A 14027-nucleotide genomic window follows, 5' to 3' on the forward strand; every position below is an offset into this window, starting at 1 on the left:
ATCAGGCAGTGATTGACAGCGCTCTCGTCCTATGGCATCGGTCATTGACTGATACAGTACAGATAGGCTACTGTACAGTACTCTAGCTCAATGTTGTTTGGGGTGGCTGTGGGGAAATATGATCTAATCGAAGCAAATATGATCTAATCGAAGACTGTAACCGAATGTAGATAAACAAGTCATGTAATGATTGGGCTAACAGTTAAATCAAGACAACACTGCTGTATAATGTTATGGGCTCTAACTGAGCTCTAAAATGCCTCTCCACCTGAAAAAAGCCAGTACTGTATTATAAATAGTATTAGTATAGTATTAAAAACAAAATAAAAATCAGACTTACCACGAGTAGGCTAACGTTATCCAGTATCCTCCTGATATAGCGACGATGACTAATGATAAATATCATTCGTCTGTACTATTCCTTCTATAAGAGATCATCTCAACAATATAGTGTAGCAGCAAATAAATACAGATATAAACTTAATATCACTAAAATGAAATAGAAAGCTGCGAATACAGGCGCTCACATCCACACATAAACACACCACTGACGTCTTCACTTCCAGGTCACGAAGCTATCAATCAAAAGCTCAGTAACCAATGAGAACACACTGCTACTAGCCCCGCCCCCACGAGAGAAATGTGTCAGAACAGCGAACGAAAACTCCGGGAGCATAAACGAAAACTTCAGAAGCGTAAATGAAAACTCTGGAAGCGCATTTGTAAATTAAGATCAGCGATTGAAATATGAGAAACAGTTAGCAAAACATGCAGTGTATTAAAAACGAAGTAAAAAAAAATGCCTGCGATTTATTCTTTTTCAGTTTTAGAGATAATTTATTTAGTTTCAATTTATATTTTCATTAGTTTCTTGAAAAGCTACGTTCATTTTTATTGGCACAAGAATAGCTCCATACATTTTTACACTACTTTTCTTACTTTTATTAGTTTTATCACTTTTAAACTAATTTAAACTAGATTAAAAAAAGTTTTATCACTTTTTTTTAATCTAAATCAAATGTTTTATGTAGTTATTTATTTTTATTAAAATCAATATTTGATTTTTATTTTAATCTAATACATTTATTTATTAATTATTTAAATCAAGTTTGTTTTTGTTTTTTTCATCAATTTATTTTAATCTAATTTATATTTTTTTATTTAAATAAAAGTATCTTTTTTTTTTTTTTTTTTTTGCTTTAATCTGATTTATTTATTTATTTTATTTAAAAAAAAAAATTTTTTAATATTTTTTGTTGTTGACTTTTTTCTCTAAATATTTCCCCTGACCCTGGTTTGATGGGTCCAACTATGTTTTTCCGTTATACGTTTTTTAAGTATAAGTATACGTTAGGGAGCATTCATGACCAAACTCTAAAACAAGTCAAAAACATAACACATTAATTAATGTAAAACATTTCTATGTACACACACACACACACACACACACACACAGACACACACTCACACACACACACACACACACACTCACACTCTTTACATGTAAGCGTTTAGCTGATGCTCTACAGTGCATTAATGCATTAAAGGTACATTTATCAGTCCAACCCAGAGTGATCGTGACATATAACTGTGCATGTGTTTATCTGATACATAACATGTGTGTGTGTGTGTGTGTGAGTGAGTGTGTGTGTGAGTGTGTCTCTGTGTCTGTGAGTGTACGAGTGTGTGTGTGTGAGTGAGTGTGTGTCTGTGAGTGTGCGTGAGTGTGAGTGAGTGAGTGTGTCTCTGTGTCTGTGAGTGTACGAGTGTGTGTGTCTGTGTCTGTGAGTGTACGAGTGTGTGTGTGTGTGTGTCTGTGTCTGTGAGTGTGCGTGTACGAGTGTGTCTGTGTGCAAGTGTGTGTGTCTCTGTGTCTGTGCGTGTAAGAGTGTGTGTGTGTGTGTCTGTACATGTATGAGTGTGTGTGTGTGTGTGTGTGTGTGTGTGAGACTCCTGTAATGTAGACGGTTACAGTCTTCTAATGAACAACAGATCTGTTTTCAGAAACGCTGGCATAACTGATGTGCTCATTGAGAGGCAAGATAGTCTACATTATTAATACGCAGATTAACTTACACACACACACACACACATACACACACTTGTACATCTATCTTTGTGAAGACATTCATTGGCACAATGCAATCTCTAACCCTACCCATCACAACTGCTTAACCTGAACCCTAAACCTGCCGTCGCCTCATTATAACCTGATCACCAAAACCAGCTCTTGACCCTCAAACTGGCCTTACAGCTCTCAGAGTGTGTGTGTGTGTGTGTGTTTAAAGGCCTTAATGTCCTCTTTACTCTGTCTGATCATCTAAAACATAAACTGGTGTGACACAAAGTTCACACTCACACACTAGAACACACACACACACTCGCTCACACACTAGCACACACACACATACTCGCTCACACACTAGCACACACACACTCGCTCACACACACACACTCACGCTCACACACACACACACACTCGCACACACACACTCCCAGGCACACACTAGAACACACACACACACACTCCCAGGCACACAAAGAGGCTCCAACATGCATAATACAGCACGATCTGTCTGATTAAACACCAAAACCACCCCAGTAAGAAGTAAAGAAAACCCTCAATTATAATTGTACGAGTATCGTCTTAATGTATCGACGAAAAAATTTGTTTAATGTCATATGATTATAAGAAATTAAATATTCTATTCTATGTTTCATAGTATTTTTTAAATGTTGTATAAGTTTCATGATTTCAATTAATTAGACATGGTTTTTGATTACAAAACTTTTTACACCACGCATCTGTAACACGCCCCGCCACACTAGCAGTGTAAGAATTGAGAAATTAGGAGATGCCGGACAGTCTGGTTGAAGAGCGACCACTCCTCGAGAGGACAAAGGACCTTTCTGGAAACTAACATTTGAACTCCCCCTCGTGCCTCAGAGTCATCCTAATCTACATCTCTTCCCCTCATCCCCCACTCCTTCTCCCTCATGCTGAGATCACCAAAACTCACCCAAGAATCTATATGGTTTACAGTATTATACATGTTTAGTATCATTTGAAATGTCTCAGTGCGACTGGTACAAATGTCTCATGTCCAAATAAGTAAAACAAAAGGTAATAAGGTTTTTAAGAGTTTAGAGATAACTGGCACACAAAGGAGGGTGGTCTCCTGGCAAATGGTCTCCGACCCCCCAAAAGGTGTAACCTCTGAATGCACATTTCCATTGTTAAAAGATGTTTCCAAGTGAAAGAGGTCCTGACTATATAATGAAATGCAGCAGGGGATTCTGGGCCTTTTCTGTACCTCAGATGAGCCCGTGAGATCTCTCAGCCTCACGTATTTCTTAATGTTGAGTTGCATCTCTTTTCTTTATTCCAGAGCATTTTATGTTTTGTATCGATTATCTTTGAATTGATTATGGAAATGCATGATACATTTACCTGACATAATAAATTGTTACATTTGATTATTCTAACTGACTTTGACATTATTTTCATTAAAGAGTTAAAAGGAATAGTCAAACATTCGCTCATAATTAATGATGCACAGATATCATTAAAACCTTTTCATTTATGGAGTCAGATGAAATAACGAGAGAATACATATTCAAATGTATTGCATTTAATCAAAAAATACTTTGCCTCGAGAAAAGACAGTAACACGTAAAGACCGTCTGCGCTGGTCGGACGCCTCCTTTGGGACGATCGAGCGCGAGTTTACAGTAGTTTCAGAACCCCCCCCATAAAAAAAAAAAACAGACCCTTAAATCTACCCATCACTCGCACACACAAACTCTCACAAACACACTCATTCACTCGCGCACACACACACAGTTATAATTGTAAGAGTATTGTCTTTCTTAACCTACATCACATTCTCAAGAGTTTCAGGGAATCACTGCAAATAATCATGATCTTCCTCAGAGTCTCTGTCTCGTTTTCCACCACAAATATCCAAACATTCTTAAATCAAGACACATTTACTGGAGAAGAAACATGACTGAAGATATAATGCTTGTTCTATGAAAAACTGCTGTATGTCTAGCATTAGCAATAACAATGTTACTAAAGGTCAGCTGAGCAGAGACGCTCAGACTGCTGTTAATATCACACGTGTCCTAACTACACACGTGTCCTAACTACACACGATGCGCCGCACGATAAAAGGTTATTTTCCATGTTAATCAGTAGGGCTGGGTATTGACACAAATTTCACAATTCGATTCGATTTCGATTCACAAGCTTGCAATTCGATTCGATTTCGCGATTCGATTTGATTCAATATTGATTATTTTGGATATCAGGTACAATACATTGCAAATTTTCTCAAGGAAAACAAATCTCTTCACTATTATTGTAAACTATGGGAGTCAGTTGTAGCCTATAGGCTTCATTAGCCTACTATAATATTGAAGGTAAAAATTAACTGATTTGTATACAAACACTTAAAATAAACTTTTATTTATTTTTATAATAATAAAGTTATATGAAATTATATAAAACTTTAAATGGTGGCTGTCATAAAAAACTTTCCAGATTTATTCAAACATGCATTAAATATTGAAGAACATTAAAAATTATAACGAATATGTAATATGGTGCATATATTTAACAAAATGCTCCTCTCTAGAGTTAATTTTTCTAGCTGACTAACGAGTTTATGGTCACTGGATATGGTTTTTCTGAGGTAAATGTGACGTTACATGACATTGTTTACTAACGTCTTTCCACGGTTGAAACACCGATTGAGCGATTCCATGTGACATGATACGGACTTCGATAAGTTGTACTCTACCTTTTAACACACTTTCAGACGCTCATTCATGTTTATTTCGCGCTGTAACTGGTGTTATTAAGGCGGAAGAGAAGATCATGTGCTTCTCTTGAGCTGAGCCAGAGCGATCTCACGCCACAGCGCCAAAAACGGTAATTATGTTTTTGAATTTCGTAATTAAATGGACGTAATTTGAAATCTGAGACTTTGTTTCATATCAATAGTAACAAAGCACAAAGATTATTGCGATTTATTGGATGGGATGCGCGCAACAATGTTCCATTCATTCATCAACTGAAAACAGGATGACTAATCGATTCTTGGGATTTAAGAATCAATATCGTTTCGTAAAAATGATAATTGATTAAAATCGAGAAATAAAGATATTTTTTACCCAGCCCTATTGATCAGAGTGTTTGTCCTAACCAGCCACGACGGCGACACGCGGCGCTTCTATTTTAGAAACGGTTTCTATTTTTCTGCGACGTCGCGCTGGAACAACAAACACAAAGTGTGGCGATGATAATCTCAAGCACTGTTTATGTGCTTTATTTAATGTTAAAAGCGTGTAATGTGACTTTGAATATCATTTAGTGCTCCAGCTTTGTGGCTGTAAAAGCAACAATGGATAATTCACCTCAGTTAAACAAATGGAAACAAGAACGTTCAAACTGTGAACAAACAAGTGTATTCTTTGACAAAGATTGTTTTAGTAACTCAGCCTATGTATTTTTAATAATGTTTAAATAGTGTAATATTTGTGAATTTGATTATGTACTTATCCATTTTCTTGCGAGTGCCTTCAACATTACTCTCTGGCGCCGCGAGACTCCGCCCACACGCTGTTCTGATTGGCTGTGGGTTTTGATTGATTTTGACGCATCTCACAGTCGCATCTAGTGTGGACAGACAAATTATTTGTTTGTTTAGGCGTCTGGTTAGGACACGGTGTTAAGGTGCGTTACCGATAATGAGGATACTCATGAGGAAGACCATGATGAAGAATATCCACATGAAGAACCGGTCCATCACCTTGGCGATCTTCTTCCACTCGGCCACTTTCAGGCACGTGGCCTTTTGCTCGCGGAAGCAGTTCGCGATATACTCAACATTCCAAACCAGCTTCGGGTCGCACCCGAGAATTCCGCCGTTCCCACGACAACTGCAGTAAACACAGGGGTTAAAGGTCAGATGGAATGCAGCTGGTTTCTCGTCGTCGGGGCAACAGGGAGGCGGAGCTCCTTTCGGTTTCTCTTTGAGGTTCTTGTTCTGTTTGCGAATGAAGGGCTCGGATTCTTCCGACTTTCCGAAAGGTGACGCACAGCTCTCGCCGACCTCGTAGACGAAGAAGATCTTGGACATGTAGTCGATGATGAGAACTTTGGCCCAGTACGGCACCGGTTTGGCCTCCGCTCCACAGAAATGAATGTTCATGATGAAGATGGTCAGAGAAGTGGACGCTGTGATCATAGTCATCGTCGCTACGTAGTACTTACCTAGCGAAGGAAGACAGAGCTCAGAGTCAATCTCTTTCTTGCTATCTTTTAATTAGCATGTTGCTAAAATGATTAGCGCCTTGCTAGCATGATTTAGCACATTGCTAGCATGTTTTAACATTTTGCTAACATGTTGCTAGCATGATTTAACCTAGAACGTAGCCTTTAACGTAGTACTTACTGTACCTAGCGGAGAAAGACAGAGCTCTGCGTCAATCCCTTTCTTGCTGTCTTTTGAAACACTGTCTGTCTGATCTCAGCACGTTCACACTCAGATACAGACACTAATTTGCTGTGTTCAGAATAGCATACTATCAGAAGTCAAAATCGATTAAAAAGTTTTTCGCCAGTTGGCTGTTTTATTGGCATAATGTGCCTGAAAGTTTGACATAACTTTTAAAAGCTTGAAGTTTGAATTTAATTGTTGACACACACAAATATATATAAAGCATGTTTTAAAATCTCTTTATAATAACATATATATTTATTGCTAGCGTGTTTTAAAATGTTGCTAGCATGATTTAACACATTGTCAGCAAGTTTTAACGTGTTGCTAGCATGATTTAGCACATTGTTGGAATGTCACCAACATGATTTAGCATGTTGTTAACGATTTAACATTGCTAACATGTTGCTAGTATGATTTAACACAGTGCTAGCATTAATTAGCATGTTGCTAGCATAATTACCACAGTGCTTGCATTTGTCTAACATGATTTAACACATGTTTAACATGTTGCTTGCATGATTTAACACATTGCTTGCGTGAATTAGCATGTTGCTAACATGATTAGCACGCTGATTGCTTGATTTAGAGACTCACCGATCAGAGGAACGCTCTCGGAGGGAGGCATGCTCTCCGCCACCATCATCTGAAACACGGTGAGCGCCAGCAGAACCGTCACGCCCAGCGAAACCTTCTCTCCCGAGTCGGCGGGCAGGTAGAAGCCCAGAGGAGCCAGGAATGAGATGAGGAAGCAGGGCAGCAGCAGGTTAAAGATGTAGAACGAGCTCCGCCTCTGCAGCAGAACCGTGTAGGTGATGTCAGGATACGGGTCCGAGCAGCAGCCGTACATGATCACGTTCTTCGTGGCCGGCATCCCGTGACATTCCCACTCCACGTTCTCCACGAAGTCCGAGAGGTCGCCGCTGTCCATCCCCATAGCGATGTCCACCTGGAGGAGACCGATTAGAGACCAGATAGTCACGACTTTATAACGCATGTCACACTATATTATATATTTTAAAGGTGCAGAGTGTCATTTTTAGCGGCATCTAGTGGTGAGGTTGCGAATTGCACCCAACAGAAGTTACGGAGGCCGACAGGAAGTGATGTCGAGACAGCAGAGAGTAGCAATGAGGTTTCTTTACAAAAATAAATGAAGAAATTATATTTACTTAATTATTCAGTAAAATTATGTTTTTGCGAATATTATTGTCACTTGTTCATCATTCTGTTAGCGTTTTATTCGCTGACTTTAGCTCGCTTCTTTACACGAAGAACAACATAGTGACGAAACGCATTTGTCCGTTCAGGGCCACCGTAGAAACATGTCGATGTAAGCGGACCCGCGGTGTGTGTAGAGAGAAATGCTCATTCTAAGCTAATAAAAACATAACAGTTCATTATGTAAGGTCTTTATACACCACTGAAAACATAGTTATGTTTATGATATTGCATTTCTGTCAACAGATCCTCCTAAATATTACACACTGCACCTTTAAGTGAAGAGTATATGTTATGCAGTTATTTATTTTATTAGGAAAATACCACATACATAAAAAAAGTGGGTTCTTTGCTAACCAAAATTTTCTCATTTTATTTAGAAACCCTTTATAAACAAACTAAAAACTAAAAATCTCAAGAAAACGTGATGATTTAAAAGCACTACAATGTGCTTTTTCTCTCTCTTTTCTCCCTTTCTCTTCCTGGCAGCTGTGTTTGGTGTTTGTACCTGGTTTCCGTTGTAGGTCCATGAGCCAAAGGTAAGGTTGCACTGCTGGCTGTCGAAGGGGAAGTAGGAGACATCCACCACACACGAGCTCTTCGTGATGGCCGGGGCGTCCCACGTGATCTCACCGTTATACCGCAACACCACATTAGTGTCCACCGGCCCGGAGGAATCATCATCCGCCCTGCCAGCGCACACGTGTGTGTTTATAAGAGGAAAACACACAGAGAGAGAATTCAAGTTAAAGAGGACCTATTATGCCCTTTTACAAAGCCTTGATTTTTGTTTTTGCTAAAATATGTTTTCATCCTTGAATGTTCAAAAACACATTATTTTTCATATTTTTGCAGCTCCTTTTTTCCCAGTCTGTCAGTAACGCTCTGTTTACTTCCTGTCTCTATGAAGCCCCTCCTTCTGAAAAGCACACTGTGCTCTGATTGGTCAGCTGGAGCAGTGTGTTGTGATTGGTCGAGCGCTTCGAGTGTGTTTGGGAAATGCCCCGCCCCTTCCCATAACCGCCAGTTTAACACACTACTAACTAACTCAACCAGGCCCCGCCCCTTTATTCTGCACATGAATTATTACAATGAGGAATATTGTGACGTGTTCCTTCCCGGAAGAAACTCAAGACTACAATGGAGGCGTTTCAGGAGTTCAGAAACACTGACACTGATATAGAGAAGAACTGTGGGACTTTGCAGAGATTTTTCATGTTCTTTATAGTGGAAAAAGGTTCTTTAGATGTATGTTCTTTGCTCTTATACTGCAGCTGTATAGAGACGTCAACAGGGGAAAATGACAGGAAAGCTATCGTGTGCATGAACGTACGGGCGTACTTGTTATACAGCACCAGGTCTGGTCTCCACACGAGGCTGCTAGGAATGCGAATGACCTCCAGACCATCATACTCGTCTTTATTCCACTTCAGGTATGCGTCGTTCCACGTCTGTCTGATCCACAGGTACGCGATTAACACCTGGTTCCTCTCGTCCTGCACAGAGGTCATTTCCTATCAGCTATTATTCCTATTATTCATTTTCCTATTATCACTGTAAAGCTGCTTTGAAACTATCTATATTGTTTAAAAAAAAAAGCTATATAAAAAAAAATGAAGGTGACAGAGATGGACAGCTGTTGTTGAGTTTGATCAACCATCTATTTTATTATAATGTGTGATGAAATAATGCAGCGGATAAAAACATTTAAATGCACATTTTCCATTCTCTACTCCTAATGATGTTACTAGAGACGCTCAGACTGCTGTTAATATTAGATGCCAACTAGAGACAGAGACAGAAAGAGAGAGTGGCTGAGAGAGAGACTATAGATGGCTATATATATCACATGTGCACTCTTAAACTGAAGGTTCTTTAATGGCATCGAACTTTTAACATGTATAAAACCTTTTCCTTGCACAAAAGGGTTCTTTGGAGTGAAAAAGGTTAGATTTTATTTTTACATTTTTAAAAAATGTTCTTCAGACTAGGGAAAATGGTTCTTTTAAGGACTGTTCACTGAAAGGTTCTTTGGGGAAACAAACATTTTTCATCACTGTAAAAACCCCTATTTAGAAGGGGTAACTTAAGTGTATGATGTCACATGATTGACAGCTGCGAAAACTCACTTTTGGAACTTATTTTTACGAGTGTATGATGTCGCATGACTGACAGCTGCGAAAACTCACTTTTGGAACTTTTATTTTTACGAGTGCATGATGTCACATGACTGACAGCGACGGAAAGTTCCTTTTGGAACTTAAATTTTTTACGCGTGTGTGATGTCACATGATTGACAGCTGCAAAAACTCACTTTTGGAACCGGTAATTTTTGAGTATATAATGTCATATGATTGACAGCTGCGAAAACTCACTTTTGGAACTTAAATTTTTTACATGTGTGTTATGTCACATGATTGACAGCTGCGAAAACTCGCTTTTGGAACCGGTAATTTTTGAGTGTATGATGTCATATGATTGACAGCTGCGAAAACTCACTTTTGGAACTTACATTTTTTACATATGTGTGATGTCACATGATTGACAGCTGTGAAAACTCGCTTTTGGAACTTACATTTTTTATGAGTATATGATGTCGCATGATTGACAGCTGTAAAAACTCACTTTTGGAACTTTAATTTTTTACGAGTGTATGATGTCATATGATTGACAGCTGCGAAAACTCACTTATGGAACTTTCATTTTTTACGAGTGTATGATGTCATATGATTGACAGCTGCGAAAACTCACTTATGGAACTTTAATTTTTTACGAGTGTATGATGTCATATGATTGACAGCTGCGAAAACTCACTTTTGAAACTTTTCTTTGTACGAGTGTGTGATGTCATGGCTAGTTCTTTTCCCAGAATGAACCAGTGAACTGACGGAGAGATACTGACCATGTCCTTGATCTGAGACAGCGTGACCTGCAGCGTGACGTTGAGGGTTTTGTCAGTGTCGTCCACCGGTCGTAGAGCGGTGGAATAATTCTCCATCAGATCATTCAAGAGTTTGTGTGCGTATCGACCCTGAGCACAATGAGCTGCTGAACACACAAATACACACACACACACACACACATGCAGAAACAAGTAGTAACATTTAAAAAACACCCTAGTAAAACATTTCAGGAAAAAGCTCCATGAACAATCACTGTATAAATAATGTTTTTGACCCGATAACTTTGAACAAATGTTCTATTAACGTTACTGGAAGAATGTTAGCTAAAGTTCTGTGAATGTTCCCTGTTTAAGCTGATTAAAATGGAACAAAAGTATTTTGTCAAAGAGCCAACAAATATTCATAATATATACCAGGTTTTAAAACAATTTGAACACATTAATGTTTTCTTGTTAGAGTAATGAGGCTGGTTGTAACAACGTTTGGGATCAATTTGAGATTTCTAAACCGATTTATGGCTGATAAATGTGAGAATATATGGAAAGTTTAAGACACAACACAAAACAACTAACAAAATGTGTCACATTTCCCCAGTCTCTCATGCTGTGCGAAAAAAAAAATATATATATATATATATATATATATATTAAAACATTTAGATATAAAACAATGTTTAAATAACAAACTAAGTTTATGCTTAAAACATGAACAAATATCTGTAACACAACACACAAATAAACTTCATTCAAAGGGAAAACTATTATTTTTCACACTCCACTGACACTTTTAAAAGCAAAAACTCACTGATTTTTCAATAGATTTTTCAGAAAACAAAACTTAATATCAAACAGTCATTTTGATTTTCAAGTAAATCTTGATTTTAGATTGTTAACATTTGTACTGGAAAACAAAACATTTATCACCATTATACTGTAGGGTACTGTATGTTAAAATACAAACTTGCAACTAACCTGATTAAACTTCTTAACCAGTAACCCAGAAAAAAAAAGTTTTTGTTGAACATTTATTGTTTTTTTTATTATTATTATTTGTTTCAGAACGTTCAGAGAAAATTCTAAAGTAACGTTCCCATAATGTTTGCAAAATTCTGAAATGGAATGTTCCTTCGAATAACGTTAAAAATCATTTCGAATGATCAAAGAACATTAAAAAATGACGTTTTCACACCTTAATGGGAACGTCAACGAAAAGTTCTTAGAACTATTTGTGTTGTCTTTGAAGAACATATTGCTTAACTAGCCACCACTAGGCCTGCCAAACCAGCCTGAAATGAATATGAATGTATAATCTGGATAGAATATGCGTGTCTCACCTTCAACGAGCAACAGCGCGGAGAAGAACAGCATCTCCACCCAGATCCTCTCCATCCCCTCGAGCAGAGATCCTACAGGAGATCCCACAGGAGCATCAGCGCTGGATCTGCTCTCCTCTCCCCCGTTCCGCGCTGGTTTTGCCGTCACTGGAGCTCCGGGTGTCGCGTGTCGCTCCGGTAACCAGACGCGCCGCTATTCCGCTGTCAATCATGCGCGCAACAGGTGGGCTCGCGGACAGGTAACGGAGATGATGTGGGATTGAGACGGAAATAACACCTTTATCATCATTACCGTGTCCTGAAATAACACGGGAGCGAAATGCGATCTATAGGTCAACTGTCTAGAGCGCCTTTGGTTTATAGATGTTTAAGGAGTAGTTTGCATTTACATTATATTTATGCATTTGGCAGACACATTTACATTCTTATCAGTTCTTGCTTTCCCTGGGAATCCTAGTTCACTTTAAAATGAAAATTAGCCCATGATTTACTCACCCTCAAGTCATCCTACGAAGCGATGCGATTGTGTAAGAAAAAATATTCATATTTAAAACTTTATAAAGTAAAATAACTACGCCAAACAAACATACGGATTCCCCTTACGGAGTGGTGTAATAGCCTACCCTTTTCACAAGATGTCAAATAAGTCTCTGATGTCCCCAGTGTGTGTGTGAAGTTTTAGCTCAACATACCCCACAGATATTTTTATACAGCATGTTAATGTCACTTTTTGAGAGTGAGCAAAAATGCACTGTTTTTGTGTCTGTTCCTTTAAATGCAAATGTATTGTGTTCTTGTGTTCTTTCACCTCACACACACATACAGTGAAAATTTCACAAACTTTTAGCCTTTTATGTTCAAACCGGAGTCAGAAAGATGGAGAGACTCAAGAAGAAGAGAAACATGTAGAAGCAACAGAACATTTCTGACTGGTTAGTTGATGAATTTATGAAGCTGATGTGTAGTTATCTTCTAGTCATTGATTAGCATATTCTGTCATGATAATCTATAAACCGTGTTCAGGGGGCGGGGTTTATGTAAATTCTAGGGTTGGTGATGTCACTAACCCGGGAGGAATGTGGTGTAGTCTCTACCAGCCATTTGGTGTAGTCCTTAAAAAGTGATTTCTGTAAAAGCAAATATCTCCCTTTGCTTTGAACTTTGAGCGTTGTAACTTTGCAGATGTTGTTTATGATCAAACAGCAACATTACACACTAACTAAAGTTAGAAAAGTCAAATCATAATCAACCACCCCGGCCGGAAGCTAGAGTTTTACTTTGTAGAGTGTTAAATATTAATATTTTTCTTACACAACCGCTTCGCTTCAGAAGGCCTTTATTAACCTTAATTTTATTATGGACAGATGCACTTTTATTATGGACAGATGCACTTTTATGATGGATAGATGCACTTTTATGATGGATAGATGCACTTTTATCATGGATAGAGGCACTTTTATGATGGATAGATGCACTTATGATGAATAGATGCACTTTTATGATGATAGATGCACTTTTATCATGGATAGATGCACTTTTATGATGGACAGATGCACTTTTATGATGATAGATGCACTTTTATGATGGATAGAGGCACTTTTATGATGGATAGATGCACTATTATGATGATAGATGCACTTTTATGATAGATAGATGCACTTTTATGATGGATAGATGCACTTATGATGAATAGATGCACTTTTATGATGGTAGATGCACTTTTATCATGGATAGATGCACTTTTATGATGATAGATGCACTTTTATGATGGACAGATGCACTTTTATGATGGACAGATGCACTTTTATGATGATAGATGCACTTTTATGATGGATAGAGGCACTTTTATGATGGATAGATGCACTATTATGATGATAGATGCACTTTTATGATAGATAGATGCACTTTTATGATGGATAGATGCACTTTTATGATGGATAGATGCACTTTGATGGACTTCAAAACAGAAACAGCCATTCACTGTGATTATAAAGCTTGGAAGAGCCAGGACATTTTTTAATATAACTCTGATTGTGTTCGTCTGAAAGAAGAATGTCATATACA

At 38.1% G+C, this 14027-nt stretch overlaps 1 protein-coding gene across 1 annotated transcript; it reads right to left on the bottom strand.

The window, feature by feature from the left end:
- Positions 1–5693: 5693 nt before the first annotated feature.
- On the bottom strand, positions 5694–12078 carry LOC311094863 (neuronal acetylcholine receptor subunit alpha-9-II). The gene is made up of 6 exons (XM_084133047.1): positions 11964–12078; positions 10630–10775; positions 9069–9223; positions 8236–8416; positions 7104–7455; positions 5694–6280 (listed from the first exon to the last, which is right to left on the bottom strand). Exons 1-6 carry the CDS (start codon positions 12016–12018, stop codon positions 5736–5738), a joined length of 1434 nt encoding a protein of 477 aa, XP_083989173.1. The 5' UTR covers positions 12019–12078; the 3' UTR covers positions 5694–5735.
- Between the last annotated feature and the right edge of the window lie 1949 nt (positions 12079–14027).

The sequence above is a fragment of the Abramis brama genome (genome assembly GCF_963993115.1).
Source record: "Abramis brama genome assembly, chromosome: 13".
NCBI lineage: Eukaryota > Metazoa > Chordata > Actinopteri > Cypriniformes > Leuciscidae > Abramis > Abramis brama.

What these genes read in the sequence shown, in the direction of transcription:
- LOC311094863 (XM_084133047.1), bottom strand. Translation starts at nt 12,018, where the DNA reads ATGGAGAGGATCTGGGTGGAGATGCTGTTCTTCTCCGCGCTGTTGCTC. An exon ending in CGCGCTGTTGCTCGTTGAAG is followed by an intron (nt 10,776 to 11,963) that starts GTGAGACACGCA and finishes TTGTGTGTTCAG; the next exon opens with CAGCTCATTGTGCTCAGGGT. An exon ending in GACCTGGTGCTGTATAACAA is followed by an intron (nt 8,417 to 9,068) that starts GTACGCCCGTAC and finishes GTGCGCTGGCAG; the next exon opens with GGCGGATGATGATTCCTCCG.